The following is a 15,419-nucleotide window of genomic DNA, read 5'->3' as shown; positions in this document are numbered from 1 at the left end:
GGTGCCATTTTAAAACAACGGTGTTGTGCAAGCAGAGTAATTTGCTGATATAATAAGGTAACTACTGTGTTTATTATTATATGCCGATATGCGGTTGCACTAACAGTAAGTTATTAGAAGTTTACGTTTATCAATTATCATAGAAAATATCATTACTTATTTATAGCTAATAAGTTCAGAACATAACTAACAGTCATTCAACTAACATCAGGATTTCAATCTTCGCGTTCAAGCGCCAAATTCTTTGATCTCAACATTTAAAATCAGAAATAATAACAATTTCAAGCCTAAATTAGTAAATATTCGATGCAATATGATTTTGAAGTCAGGATAATGTCAACAATATGTTAAGCCAAAATTATAGCAAGATATTTTTAATCATATGTTGTGAGAAATGAAATTAGACTGATTAGTTAAATCTAGGAGCTGACAGTTATTTATTTTATATCGAGAAGGAATCGAAAAAACCTCGGCCGGCTTTAATTCAGATGGCAAAATCAGTTTGGAAGCGACATTTTATCGCCTTTGTTTTAAACTTGTCTTATTATGTTAATATATAGAAGTGAAAGAGAGTCGGTTCCATTTATGAAGAGAAATAACTTTCTTAAGGAAAGCTTTCACAAGTTATTAAGATTCCAATTGCCCATATTGTTGGCTGTGTCAGACCATGCCGCATGACTTGCACCGTCCATCTCTGGGGCTAAACTGTTGTCAGGAAGAAGGCGATGCTGAGTTCCGCCAATTCGTGATCGACACTCTGGGCACTGCGATTCTTCAGTTGCCCCACCACATTCTCCGATACAGTAAATGTGCCCTAAAATTTATTATTAAATGTCACCTTCTGCTGCAAATCCCAGTAATTTTGAGGCATTTTATTTTGTTTCTAAAATCATGTGACCAACCATTTGGCATGGAAGTTGTAACGTTGAACGCAGAATGCATAAATTTCTCACTTGGGAATTGTTTTTCTCTTAGAAGAGTGCCTCAATTAAGCTTGAGCTGTTTTCTATCCTTCACTGCATGTCCGTTTTATTAATCAAAAAAGGAAATTTAATACTTTTTGCAAACCCCAAAACGTACTGATAAATAGATTTTGTACGTATTTTGCATATTTTCAGGCATGCTGAAATAATGTATGCCCATTTAGAAATGTAATATCTATTAATTTTCTTAAAAAATGCAACAAAAACATTTCAAAATCTGATAAAGTCGTTTCTATAACTAATGAAACTGGTTTCATTCTGCTAACTTACTTATTATACAAGAAGCTATTTGAATTAAACCGGAGTACTTATTTGAGGCATGTGATTTATTTTTTTGTATTGTGTAACCGTAGTATTCTGAAAAAACAAATCCGGTAATTTGAAAACTTTGTAGGGCTTTATTTCGCGTATTTTAGATTATAAACATAGCAAAGAAATCATGATTATATAAGTTTACCTTTTGGGCATTTAAACCAGTGACCTTTACTTAGACCTACCTGTCTGTTCCACAAGACCGCCACATTTAATGCAAAGTTGTTACCTGACTCTGATTAGTTTTAAATGTGTTTGTGAAATTATTCATGAGAATAATTAATGAGTCTAACTTGCAATCATTGCGCAGTATTTTGGTCACATGTATTCATCTGTAATTCTCCATAAAGGTCTCATGAATTGTTTTGTAGGGCTTTATTTCTCGTATTTTAGATTATAAACATAGCAAAGAAATCATGATTATATAAGTTTACCTTTTGGGCATTTAAACCAGTGACCTTTACTTAGACCTACAGCTTTCACAATAAGATTCCTTTCTTCTTCAGTAACGGTTGTGTACTTTACGCCAAGTGCATTATTTTTTGTAATAGTCTTGAGACGTCTTGTGCAAGTCTGTTTCGTCTTCTCAGCTATATCAATGAGATTATAGTATTGCTTAAATATAAGTTGATTAGCCTGTAGGTACACCACGTAAGTATTTAATACTGCCAAGCTGTTTCTGTCCGTTAAACTGGGCCTTCACCAATTGAACTGATGAAGGCCCGGGTTAACGGACCGAAAGCTTTGCATTATTAAACCCTTACGAGGTGTACCTACAAATTTACTTATTTTATATCACCATGCAAACTTACAAGAATATTATTGCTTAAATATAATTGTTACTTTATGCATTTGATCTATTCTCCTGGCGCCCTCAGTTCTAACATCGTAAAGTTTGTTCGTCTATTCTAGGAATTCGTCTGTCTATTCCACAAGACAACCACATTTAATGCAAAGTTGTTACCTGACTCTGATTAGTTTTAAAGGTGTTTGTGAAATTATTCATGAGAATAATTAATGAGTCTAACTTGCAATCATTGCGCAGTATTTTGGTCACATGTATACATCTGTAATTCTCCATAAAGGTCTCATGAACTGTTAATTAATATATCAACTTTGATGCAACCAATCTTAATTATAGTATTCATAACTTTAATATGCATTAAGCTTAATTTATTCATTTCACAAGCACGTTAAAATACTCACGGCCAATCTGTATGGGATTTACAATGGCTCGTGCTACGTACTTGCCATTGTAAATATCCATACAGATCGGCCGCTCGTATTTTAAATAGTACTTAAATCAAATGAACCAACAGAACTGGTAACTTACTAAGTCTGGTGCCAGTCTCGAGAGTCGCCTTTATATATTCGAAATATCTTGTCTCCGTCTCAGATAAGCGAATTTCGCTTTTTCTTATTTCTAAGCTCAGTGTCAGGTACGTAAACACCAGCAAAGCGCGTTCAAGCTCGTCGTTAAATTCTTCCAGTTCTTGTTCACCAAATCGAAATCGGAGTTTCATCACCCATTCCAACAATTCTTTCAGTTCGCACTTCATTGATTCTACTTCTGGGTCCTCTGGATCTTCTGGATCGTCTTCTTCTGTATTCGTGTCAGCCTCGGGGATGAGGCGTCTACGATGGTAACGACGAGCAGGAAGCCTGTTTTTGATTGATTCCGCTTGCTCTATGATATCCTTCAACTTGCTCATGAACGTCAGGAAATGAACTTGATTTTCGATGATGTTCTGTTCTTCGGCAGTTAGAACAGAGCTTTTTAACTTCTCACTGATCTTCGAGATTTCATCGGGAAAATCTGTGATGCATTCGATATCTTTCTTCATCTTATGACGAAATATGGGAGTTGAAGAATAACTTTCACGAGATATGGTGCTCTTAACACCTTCAAAATCACGAAGGATTTTCTTCACGATGTTTCCTAAGCAAACAGAAGCACAATACTTCCGTCAAACAGAATTGATAATTTTATTTTCAAATGCCGGGAGTTCTATTCACTAGCCTCACTCTTTTACTGCTCATGCGCAGCCTGAACTGGCGAAACGAAGCAAACAGCAAACTTCTTTCTTCGACTAAATCGACGGTAAGGTATTCATTGTGAACCATGTGTCGTATTTTTCACATTCAAGCGTTTTGAGTAACCTGCCCTTGAAAATTTGTCAAAGTGACAGATAAAGAAAGCAAACATTTCTAAGAAATAAATTATTTCCCCAGGCTCCGTGAATGTCATTAAATCGGACAAAAGTGTGGAAAATAGCGATAGATAAAGCCCCGGACAAAAAAGATCGTCCAATACTTTGAAACATTAGTTTATGAACTTATACAGAGTACAAACCATATCTCAAACTTGTTCGTATTGGGGTTTGACATTTCGGGCACTTGATCATTTGTATGCTTGTCGATTGACCGCTCTTCATCTCTTTGTCCTGCTTATCAATATATTGGTCCAATCCTTTCCTCTCAAAAATATCACCACAATCAACAAGTTGCAAGAAACGAGCTCCTTTCTCATCTTCGTGGCCAAAGAAGATTTCCGTCAACTCTTCTTTGTTGCAAACCAGGCATTTATTTGGACATGGTTCGCCGCACAGGCCGGCACACTGATGACCACACATCTGTAAGCTTTTCATGCAACGCTTATTGCAACGTAACCTGTTACACATCTCACCACACAATTTGGTACATTTCAAGTGCTCGCATTTCCACTGGCAAGGCTCGTTACATTTTTCGCATGGCATTCCACATGTTTTTTGGCACTTGCTGTGGGAACACGTGTTTTGGCACGGTTCACGACACGGTGGGCAGTTCTTCGTACAGGTTACTCTGCATTTGTGACCGCAAAAAAGGAGACGATCGCATTTTGAAGAACAGGGTTGATGGAGTCGGCCTCGTTTGCACTTACTACATGTCCCTAAAAGAATCGACTAATTTAGTGTAATAGAAAATACTTGATATGTTCTAATATTCTTCTTGCGCGTTTAAGAAAATCAAATTGGACGATTTGCACCAGCACAGGGGGGTATATCTCTGGCTCAGATGTTTCATCAAAATTTACGGCTGATTTTGTTAAATAATTAAGATACGATCCCAGCTGGTTTTAGAAAACTTTACACACAAACGTACATACCTCCACACACATGTTCACACATCAACAATGTTCCACAAGGCTTGGGACAACCAGTTTTCGTAGTGTCTGTGAAGCAGGCAGTATTACACGTATGGCCGCAGAGAGCCCACGTTTTGGGAACTAACTTTACACATTTCTTTGGACAAACTTGTCCACATTTTTTTGGACAATCATGGCCACAGTCGAGCTGCCTAGGACATGGCTTGGTACACTGAAAAGTTGAGGGGTCCTGATGACATGGCATCTCCAGAGAATGATTGCATTTGGGGATTACCTTGAAGACCTTAACCATACACTGGCAATCCTGATAACAATAACGTTCGCACGGATGACCGCGCTCACATTTCTTTGGACAGGATTTTCTGCAGTCGTATTCCTCGTGGTTAGGATCAGTTGGATGACATATTTGCTCACAGCTATGCCCGCAGTCCAGTCTTGCCCTGCAAAGAACGCTGCAGCCACCGTTTGGAGCCTTTTTGAAATCCATATCGCTTTTGACAAGCGTGATGGTTTTCGGATGATTCTGACACGCTAATGGCAAGGAAGCCCCAATCCAGCCCCTTCTTTCCATGTCGTCAAGAATTTCCGACCAAAGATCGTTTGCAGCTTTCATCAAGGTTAGATTCCCAATGCAAAAGAAACCTTTTTTCGCTCTCGACAAAGACACGCAAATACGGTTGTCAATCGAGAGGAAGCCGATCAATCTGCGAATCTCTCTTTTCTCCTTCGTCGTCATCACCTGGCTCCGAACCAGTGAAAGCAAAATGATATCATTTTCTTCGCCTTGGAAGTTGTCAACAACGCACACTCTGAGCCCTTCTTTTTGAGGTACAAACTTCTTCAGTTGAAATAACTGTCCGCTATAGGGCGTTAACACGGTGACTTGGGATGGAGGATACCCTTGCTGAAGTAGGTATTGGCACAAAGCACCGATAAATTTAGCTTCGTGAATGTTCGAGTGGCTTTGGTTTTCATCCAAAGCATCCTAGATGTCGAAAAACAAAGCATGATGTTTTGAATAACTGGAACCGTTTGATTTACGTAAATGGGAAACAGCTTTGTAATTAGACATTATCCACTGTACCGCACGTGAAAAGACAGATTCATCTGAAAAAAATATGAAACAAACTTCTACCTCTTTGAATTGATGATCTACAAAGAAGATGTTCTTGTTGATCCCTTTAATTCTTTCAAAATTCAGAACGGATTCATGGTCGATCAAGTTGTCGTAGATCGGAGCCATCATCACTGAAATTTCTGGACGCATTCTGTGTTGAGCTTTCAAACAAGCAAAGGGCATATCTATATAAAAAGTCAAAAGATATGGTTCTCGATGGATGTTCACCAAAATAAACAGCCCAGTAACTTGCTACGCGCAAAGGAAACGTTTTGTTTATTTTGATATCTATCTCTTAATTTAAAAAGTTTAGGCATAGCTAACCATTGTCAACCATTCTTTCGAAAAGCGAAATATCAAGTTGATAATCCAATCCCAGTTGAAACACAGTAGGCTTTGGTCTCAATTGCTTGTGATCTCCTATCAGAATGAGATGTTCGCATCCTCCCGTTAACGCTGTTACGATGTGAGATTCCAAAACCTCGGCAGCTTCTTCAACGATTGTTATCTTCGGCTTAATACGATGTAAAAGTTTGCGATATTTAGCCGCACCTATTGGGAGAAAAAAAGACAAATATTCTAAATTAGATCACGAAGGAAATACAATAAAAGTTCAGCCAAATGGTAGCGTTACTTTTTAAGCATATTTGCAATATCTTTGAATTTAGCCAAACGTAACAAGGTAAATACAAGAGGCATCCGTTTGGCATGCCTTTGTTTCAACTTTATTTATACCGTTTGAAAACCATATATTGATGGTTAGTTCCTGCCCTAATAAGGCGCGGGCGAGCATTGACATTCTTGTGTGATAAGACCCGCGATTATACTTCTTATAAATTCAAATTACATATTCAAATTATATATTCAAATCATTTATTCAAATTATATATTCAATTTATATATTCAAATTATATATTCAAACAATTTATATCTACTCACCAGTTGTTGTCATTCCTATCACGTGGGCTTCTCGGAGAAGCTCGTAATCCCGAGCGTTATATAACTCCTGTAGTTCTTTCATTCCTCGATCATACTCGTCTTGAATGCTTGCTATCGTGTTTTGGTGCTGTTGACTGATTTCTCTCACCCATTTACGATACAGACGCCAGCGATTATTCACCGGAAGCTCCCACAAGTCAACGACGAGCATCTCTTCCTCGTCTGTCATAACATCCTCGCTCTGAAGCTCTTTTTTTATTTGAAAAGCAATTCTACCTCTTGCTCGCTTTTTATCCTGCACTAATTGCCATTCGCCTGATCCCTGAGCTAGCTCGGAGGTGTCGACCACAGCGAAATCGTCTGGTATTGGAACGTCACGTTTGGTATATGTTTCATTCCCATCATCAATCTTTCTTTGGTCTTGCATGAAGTCAATCTCGTATTCCACGTGCTCTGTTTTAAAAAAATGAGTTATTTGGCATATCTCATGTGTCATGTATAGGTATTCAAGCTATAATATCTCACGTGTCAGCTTAAATTATGTTTGGGAAACCTATGAATATGCGACAATCCGAATAGCTGAGGATCCTCCTATGTACACTTACCGTCCCCTCTGACCATTTCGTTATATTTCGTGCTGAAGTAATATATGAAATTCGTTATCGAGCCGACAAAATTCACCATCTCATGGTTTGAGTGTGTCGGAGCCAAGCCAATTCTTAGCTGGTACGGTTCACTTTCTTCTTGGAGTTGAAAGGGATTTAGTACACGTTCTATTCGCTTGTCGATGTACATTGCCAAACTATAGTGGAAAATCAAGACGATGACTTTTAAAAACGACTCTTCTGCCAATTTTGCTTAGTGTAACAGGCACACCATGCAGAAGATAGGGTACTCAAGTGATAGGGCACTCAAGCTCTAACAATAGGATATTTTGATGCATTTGAACTTTTTAAAAGACCATGCAGTGTAATATGCAAAAGAATCTCTCACAGCGAAATGTTTGAGTAAAATTAAATGAAATCACTGAGGATTAAATAGTCAGGGTAGCATAAGGATGCCCAAAGTGGGACTTGTTTATATACGGATGTGTTTCGATATTTGCTTATCAATATTTGGCGTAATGTTTTGGCGTTTGATTGCAGTGAGTTCACAAAAGATTATGACATAATTTATTTCGTTAACCACTCACAAATAGAGAGAAGAAATATTGACTGAATCAGCAAATAAATATAATTATATACATATCAGTTTAAAATGTTATCCTAGATCTTAGAATAGGAAACCGTTACAATTAAGTGTCGTTAGTGTCGCTGTTTGCAAACAGTTTGGAAGGTAAATTAAAAACCACAATACCTTTTTTCCTCGCCTGAATAAACTAGCCCAATTTCATGCCATCTATCGTCATCTACACGGGAATAACTCTCCACTACGATGTCCTCTCCGGATATAAACCTCACAAAGCCAGTACGATCAACACAGAGAGCCTTACTTTCGCTCGACCATCTTCGATTTCCTGGCATGCTGCTGAAAATGGTCCCAGCTTGTGTGGTCTTGATATTGACGTAGAATGAAAAATCTTCGTTCGCCATTGGTAGCTTTTCAAAAGGGAAATTATTCGTTCCATTGAGATCAATCACATTATCTTTTTTGAGGAGAACCACTTCTTCTGTATAAATATATATTTATTAAGAGAATTACTAACCTCAGCACTGGATGTACTGAATCTATTTTTTCTTAAATTTGGTTTTGTTCCTCATTTTGTGTCCAGTTATGGCTAAATATCTCTTCTTTATAACTTTTATCAAGAACTTTTTTATTATTTACAAACAAAATGAAACTACTCTCGGTACTCTGAACGTAAAAATCAAATTTTCGTCGATTTCTTTTCAAAATGGAGGTGATCATTCATATATGCATGTAGTTCATTGGTCTTACCTCTGTTCAGCAATTCCTCACCAGCGATAAGATTAAGCCATTGTAAAACGACGGTGCCTTGCTCTGACTGCCAACCATCATGTCTCGTAAATGGACTCATTAGAGATTCAAGGTGATGCTCCTGAACAACCCCAGCCTTTTCCAATGTACTCTCGTACAAAACGTTTTGCCAACATTTTTTTATTACGTTCGCAGAAGTTTCCATTTTTCCTAAATCGATATACAATTTGACTATTGTACTATTGACTAATCTACTATTGTACATGTTGAGGTTTACTGCTATGCACAATTAGAATACATATAAGGGGGAATTTGGTCACGGACCCTGCTAAAGAAAAAAATATCAATGTACTTAGTCATATATGGTACTGTAGATAGAAAGATTAAACAATCAGTTGCGAGTACTAAAGAACCTTGGTTATGTTCTCATTTCACATGTTTCATCTTTGCTGAAAATTCCAGTCCATAGTTCCGCTAATTATCTTTGGCCATCAGATTAGATCAGATTTGGCCATCAGATTAGATCAGATTTGGCCATTAGATTAGATCAGATCATTTAGATCAGATTTAGTATGAGTTTTAGTAGAGGTTTCAGAGGTTTAGTAGGAGTAATACATACTTTTCACAACGTCAAGTTTGGCATGCACTTGAGCTAAGCTTCTCCCGACGTATTTCGGAGATTTTTTATGATTTTTTTCTTTGATGGCTTTCAACATACAATCTTTGAGCTTCTCGCTTTTGCTGCGTCCACCGATACGAACAATTTTGTCTTCGTTTTTGCCGTAGAAGTCGTAGATACCTTCCAAGAACTGATCAAGCGCGTGATTCGTTAGACATATGACAAGTATCGGTGTCCGACTAACTTGACGCTTTCTTCCAACCAACGTTTGTTCGCCGTGAATCCAGGTTTCAGTGTTGTTAAGCAGCAGTTTTGCTATCTATGTGAGATGAAAATATTCTAGTTAATCGTAATGTTGCATTATCAACAACGGTCAGACTAAGTCACTATTTTGGTTCGCTATAGTTCTAGATAAGTATAAACTGGAGTTTATGCTCAGAAAAGTAATAAACACTTTAAGTTTCAGCAATTTGAAATCAAGTAGTCTATATATAGAATCGATGCGCAGAAGCCACTGTACACTACCTTTAAGAATTACAGTTACAGTACAGTAAATCCTGATACAGTGATAGGAATTTCATGGCTCATGTCAGAAAAAAACATTGTGTGATAAACACTTTGTATTTAACGTGTGTATTAAAGAAATTGATTTACTTTAACCTTTAGACCGAGATATGTTTTCCCTGTTCCAGGTGGTCCTTGAATAACAGCTACTTCTTTTGTCAAAGCAATTTTCAGTGCTTCGTACTGAGACTCGTCGAGGCCCAACTGCTGCATACTCGGCCAACGATGTAGATCAAGAACTGGGACATCTTGAAATTTGGAATCTCTTTGCCCCTGGTGAGTACTGCTTGCTGTAAGAAAAAATTATTTATATTAGGATTATAATAGTGTCTTTGAACTGCGGATTGGCTAAAAGCGCTACTCTTAAAAATATGGTTCGAAGAAGCTGCATATATGGAAAAGGATAGTCAACCATTTTTCTTTCCGGTTTTTGTTCACGTTTATGGACATTTATGCACTTTTACGGCATGGTACTTCCTGTTTAAGGAAGCATTTAGCCATGAATAGCGACTTATAGACTGAAACAATGAGTTGCGTTTATCGTAAAATTTTCGGCACTTTATCAGGACATTTCCTTCGAATTTCCCCCCATATATGTATAATGCTAGGTTCTCTTTCAACATATTACTTTTTTTGCTGAAAAATAATGGAGTTGTCTATCCTTCTATCGTTTCTATTATCTTTGCGGTCGAATTACCGAATAGACCAAGAGCTTGAAATCGCTTTTCTAATCTTGAAACAGCAGATGAAGCATCGTCCATTAAAATCGAAGAAAAATCATAACTTGGTGTATTTCCACTGAAGCGATTACTTCTGATGTATCGTGGAGCTTCTATTTCTTTGTTGCAATCAATCAGATATCTCTATACGAAGTTAAACAAACACTTCATTGAGTTTCTTAAAAAGGTGCATATTTTAAGCATATTTAGACAAATTGCGCGATTATATTTTACACAACAGCGGTGTAGAAGAATTTCGATCCGCATTCCTCTTTCGACATACCTGAAATGGCAAATCGCTGTCCTCTGTTTGTTTCAATCCTTCTAAGATGGGACTATAGGCTTCAAAATATGCGGTTGTTTCGACCATCTGGTACACATTTTTGCGCGAAAAATCTTGTAAATCAATCGTTATGTCCATGAACTGCACCGTAATTCTACCCTGTAACGAGAGGTATTTTTATATATTTGATAATTTCCGAAACAGTTGGTTTTTTGGGATCGTAGATGAAGTTCCTTAGAAAGCAATTATTTCAGTGCTATGCATGGGACAGCTCATTTAAAGATTTTAATCTAACAACATTTTTGCACGTTTTCTCGTAGTTTTACTGACCTAAAAAGTATCTGTCAGTGAATGTAGGTAGCTAAGTATAAAATCACTTTACACCTGTGTCCGCACACATCCTTATGTTCTAATTTAGCATGAGAATAGAGCAGAGTTTATGAATTTACTACGAATTTACCAGTTCCTGAAACCTCTTCACGTTCTGTAGTTTATAGCGCTGATAAAAACATTAATCAAAACTTTGCATTTCGAAAGAATATATAAAATCTTACGGATACAAGTTCCTTGGGGTCCCTATCGGCGACGGTCGCAAAAATGAGTGTCTGGAAATTGTCCTTGGACAGACAGAGAAGAGAGCCAAAGATTAATCTTTTGCTGTGCTCCCATTTCACGCGTTTCAACCTTGAAGTATCGAATTGAATCTGATGCAGTAGCCCTTTGTTTGAACACACAGGATATAGAATTTTAATATCTCTGTACATCCGAATATCCTTGAACAAGCCCTTTCTCTGGTCGATTCCTTGATTGACAAGATTCAGAATGCCTTCCCTCAAAGGACGAAGGAAATCTTCTCGCAGCAGCCGAAATTGAACGTCCAAATAATGGTTCATGTCTTGATAGCCTCCTTGGACTATATTCTTTCTAAGATACGGTGCCCTTTCGGTGAAAATGTCATCGTGTTCGGGGATGATTGTCAATTCTCGGAAATCCTCAGGCGGTGGACCTACAGCCTCGACGCCTTGAAGTGAATTCAAGCTATAGATTAGTCATAAGCTAGTTGTGTGAACTATGACAAGATTATCTCAAATTTCACTTTTCGTGCATGAACTCGAGAAAAAATGGCAAGTCATAAAGTTTTAGGCTCCTTGGTCTAAGGGAACAACTTCCAACAGCAACTTGCAAGCAACAGCAACTTTTATTGGACTGTATGAAAACTGATTGGTTGGAAATCCCGTTTACATATCGATTTTTGGTTGAAAATTGTTAGTTAAATTGTCGGTCCTGGTAACGAACATAGTTATATGAAAAGGAAAATCGTAAGATTTAAGATCAGCATTTTAACGTGCCTATACCATGGTTGCGGATTTTGCACGAATGTATCAAAAGTTTAAGGTATTTTTATAAAACTTTGCAATACATTTTGTTAGTGAAAAATCTTGTCTTGATAGATTTATTACTCTTTAAAGTGCATGACCGGACAAACGTTTGATATTATTCAAAATCCGCAATCATAGTATAAGCGCTTTAAACTTAGCTAGCAATAATATCATCATACTTCAGGCACATGTCTCTTCATACAAACATTGTTGATAGTTTAGGGGATTTAACAATCAGAGGAATGCGGTTATATAAAACTTTTATTGCATGGAAAAACAATAGACCTTTTCCATAATGACGTCAAACGAGGAAAGTATGATGTTACACGAAGTTTAATTGGCTCGACAGTTTTGTGGAGCCAATCAAATTTCGTGTAACAACGGACTTTCAGCGTTTGACGTCATTATAAAGAAAGGTCTATTACTGTGGGCTTTCAAACGACGTCTGTGCACACGGTATCTCACTCTAACAGCTAGATCACAAAGAATATTAATTTTTACGAAGAATTATCGCATAACAAATTCGTCACAAACCTGGCTGCCGACTTCGTTTTTGTCTTTGCTCTTCCAGCTCTCTTTTGCGTATCTCTTTTTCGAGGGATTCTTGTTTGATGGCGTTAAATTGTTCGACATTCTGAATGACATCGGCGCCAATTTGACCCGTCTTGCTCAACTTAACAACGGCTAGCTCCAGGTCTGCCAACGGAAGGTAGTCACACGAGCTTGGTATTCGTTTGAGAACTTCCGTGAATAGTCTGACTGTGTTTTCAATGAACAACTGAGAACTGGCGTTTGGGTCTCCTCGTAAACCTAATTTTGTTATGTGGCGTTTTAAGGTGAGCATAACAAATAAAGATTTATGCAGCTCGACAAGAAGTTTATTACAATACTCCGGACTGTTGCTATCGCAAGCTCTGGCGAGCACATTAACAACCAGTTCAGTCATATCGTCTGTCATGTCCGGGTTGTTTACAAGGGTTCGAAACGCCGGGAGACATCGTTCCGAAGCTAAATCTAAAACGATGTCATCCGGATCGGCTTCACGCAACTTGTTTAACGCGTTAAATCCAAACACGACGTTACCACCTGATCGGCCTCCTCCGTTAAACGGTCGTCCCCGACCGCCTCGTCCACGACCGCCTCGTCCACTACCCCCTCTCCTTCGTCCGCGCGAACCATGTCCGCGCCTATCGTATCCACTCGCCATGGTCGTAATGGCAGCTAAATCCTAAACGAGTAAAAAACATTCGATTTAGCCAATCAGCAAGTTTGTTTGCATTTTCAGTAACCCAATCAGAATGCGTTAATTTTCGCTACTTCCGATAAAAAGGTACATTATTTACCATTTTACCATTATTAAAAATTTAACGATTTTGATTGGTTTTGCCTGAAAAATGTAAAGAAATATTCCGATTAGTTTACAACAAAGTCCTTCCTTGTCCCTGTAGTGCAAGGCAAAGTTGGCAAATTTTGTGACACTTTTGTATCGGAGTGTCTAGCTAATTAGTTGCACATCTCCGCACGTAATACAAAAGTATACAAAATTTGCCAACTTCGCATGGCTATATTTTCCGCATTTTAAAAAAGTTAGGGACTAACTGATTTTGTAATTATACCATTTCAGTATGCTCTTTGTAGCTGTGATAATATAATCCCTTCTTGTTGCCTAGATATATATTTGGGCAATTGCGCATAAGCTGCAATCAATGGATCTTATATGCATTTAGTTGGGAATATCCTAGTCGAACATTTAGTTTAATGAATGAATAGTTCATTGCTATTCGGAATCCTGCTATGATGTCTCATAGTTCAATTGATATGCAAATAAGGGTTTTCCCCGTGTTGAATTTCTCGAAGCAAAACACGCCACAATGGCAATGCTCAGCAAACGACAATCGCCTATCGCTAACATGCACTAACTCTGCGATATTAAAGATGTATAAGGACTATGTATAACTTCATATACATCAACTCTTGTGGGCACACCCCGACACCCGGAATAACTATTAATACCGGATTCTCGTGACGGAACTTGTAAAAAATTAATATAAAAAAAATATGTAAACTATGTCTATGACATATTGAAACCGAAACCACCCGGCGTCAACATATTTCAAAGCAAGTTTCAATCTCTTCGAAGAATACGATCTATACTCTTTAAACCATACGAACGTTAAACAATAAAAACCTAAGGGATAGCTCTGCTTCTCCGGCAATTATTTTCTGTTTACACGTAATAACTAAATTCATCACGCGAGTTCACATCTGCGTAAGTTCTGCCGATCGATATAATATTAGCAATAATATCGAAATCAACAAAAATCCCTTGGTACGTTACGTTGCCCAGATGTGTGCGAATAAAGATTTTCGATCATATTCCTTTGATTATAAGCCATTATATTATTCCCTTGATTATAAGCTAGCCTACGCCGTACAGAACCCAGTATCATCACGTTAAATAAAGCTCTGCTTATATTTTGAGTTGCTATGAATAGTTACCGATTTAAATATTTAAACCTAGACTGTTACTCAGATATAATATTCCATATGTATATATTACATTTCCATTTTTAAATATTTGAATATACTACGATTACTTACCAATCGTTTGATATTTTCTACCGCATAATCAGAAGTTTCTTCATCAACGTTCGCGAGCAATACATCCTGTTCTCGAAATATCAGGAGTCTGATTATGCGCATGCCCACGTACAAAGTGGCGTCATCGCAATAATCTGTAATAAATCCTGGAACCTAACTCCAATAGTTCAGCGTAATATTTGATTGAAGCCAAAAATTTAAGCTGCAAACTGAGTTTTTTTCTCCGTTTCTTGTTTAATTTTTATAAAAATCAGCAAATGATTGTATTTTACACAGTTCTTGACATATCTAGAAAATTACTTTTTACGTCTGTCTCAAATGTTCAAAAACCGATGGTCCGTTATTTCATTAATCTATTACTCCTAATGGATTACGTCCCAATTATGTAACTAGAAATACATTGAAATACTCATGCGGAATCCCCAGGCCCTTTTAAATCATTTAACATAAAGCGCAAATCAAGATTGAGAAAAATTGAAGGCCTTGTTACACGCTGCAATTCTTCTTTTGAGAGATGTAAATTTGAAAACTACCGAACTTTTGTCTTTATTACGCTCCATGGCGCTTTTTGCACTTACATTTTAAGGGCTCTTCACTAATTTACATCTCTTTAAAGTAGAATTGCATTGCAAGCTGCAAGAAGAATTACACCGTGTAACATGGACTTTAAAATACAACGGATTTAATCAACCTATATAGATTGTCACCCTTAGTTGCGATGTTGTTATATCGACCCCAAGAAATCAAGAATTCTTGTCGAGGCTCGTGTTCCAGTGACAACGCCAGGATACTTCCCTTCATCAACATTCGCTATGTAAGA

The 15,419-nt window shown here is 37.5% G+C and overlaps 1 protein-coding gene across 1 annotated transcript; it reads right to left on the bottom strand.

The window, feature by feature from the left end:
- Nucleotides 1-70: 70 nt before the first annotated feature.
- On the bottom strand, nucleotides 71-14,650 carry LOC114536212 (NFX1-type zinc finger-containing protein 1-like). Its single transcript, XM_028557541.1, has 18 exons — nucleotides 14,600-14,650; nucleotides 12,533-13,226; nucleotides 11,174-11,640; nucleotides 10,620-10,778; nucleotides 10,315-10,480; nucleotides 9,714-9,907; nucleotides 9,054-9,372; nucleotides 8,435-8,644; nucleotides 7,853-8,165; nucleotides 7,102-7,298; nucleotides 6,497-6,949; nucleotides 5,882-6,109; nucleotides 5,576-5,742; nucleotides 4,441-5,425; nucleotides 3,649-4,224; nucleotides 2,629-3,234; nucleotides 1,730-1,885; nucleotides 71-814 (listed from the first exon to the last, which is right to left on the bottom strand). Exons 2-18 carry the CDS (start codon nucleotides 13,203-13,205, stop codon nucleotides 618-620), a joined length of 6,066 nt encoding a protein of 2,021 aa, XP_028413342.1. The 5' UTR covers nucleotides 13,206-13,226; nucleotides 14,600-14,650; the 3' UTR covers nucleotides 71-617.
- Nucleotides 14,651-15,419: the final 769 nt, after the last annotated feature.

Source organism: Dendronephthya gigantea, unplaced genomic scaffold, assembly GCF_004324835.1.
Source record: "Dendronephthya gigantea isolate DGI-Jeju-01 unplaced genomic scaffold, DenGig_1.0 000132F, whole genome shotgun sequence".
In the NCBI taxonomy this organism is placed as follows: Eukaryota; Metazoa; Cnidaria; class Anthozoa; order Malacalcyonacea; family Nephtheidae; genus Dendronephthya; species Dendronephthya gigantea.
This window is presented reverse-complemented; position numbering and strand designations above follow the sequence as displayed.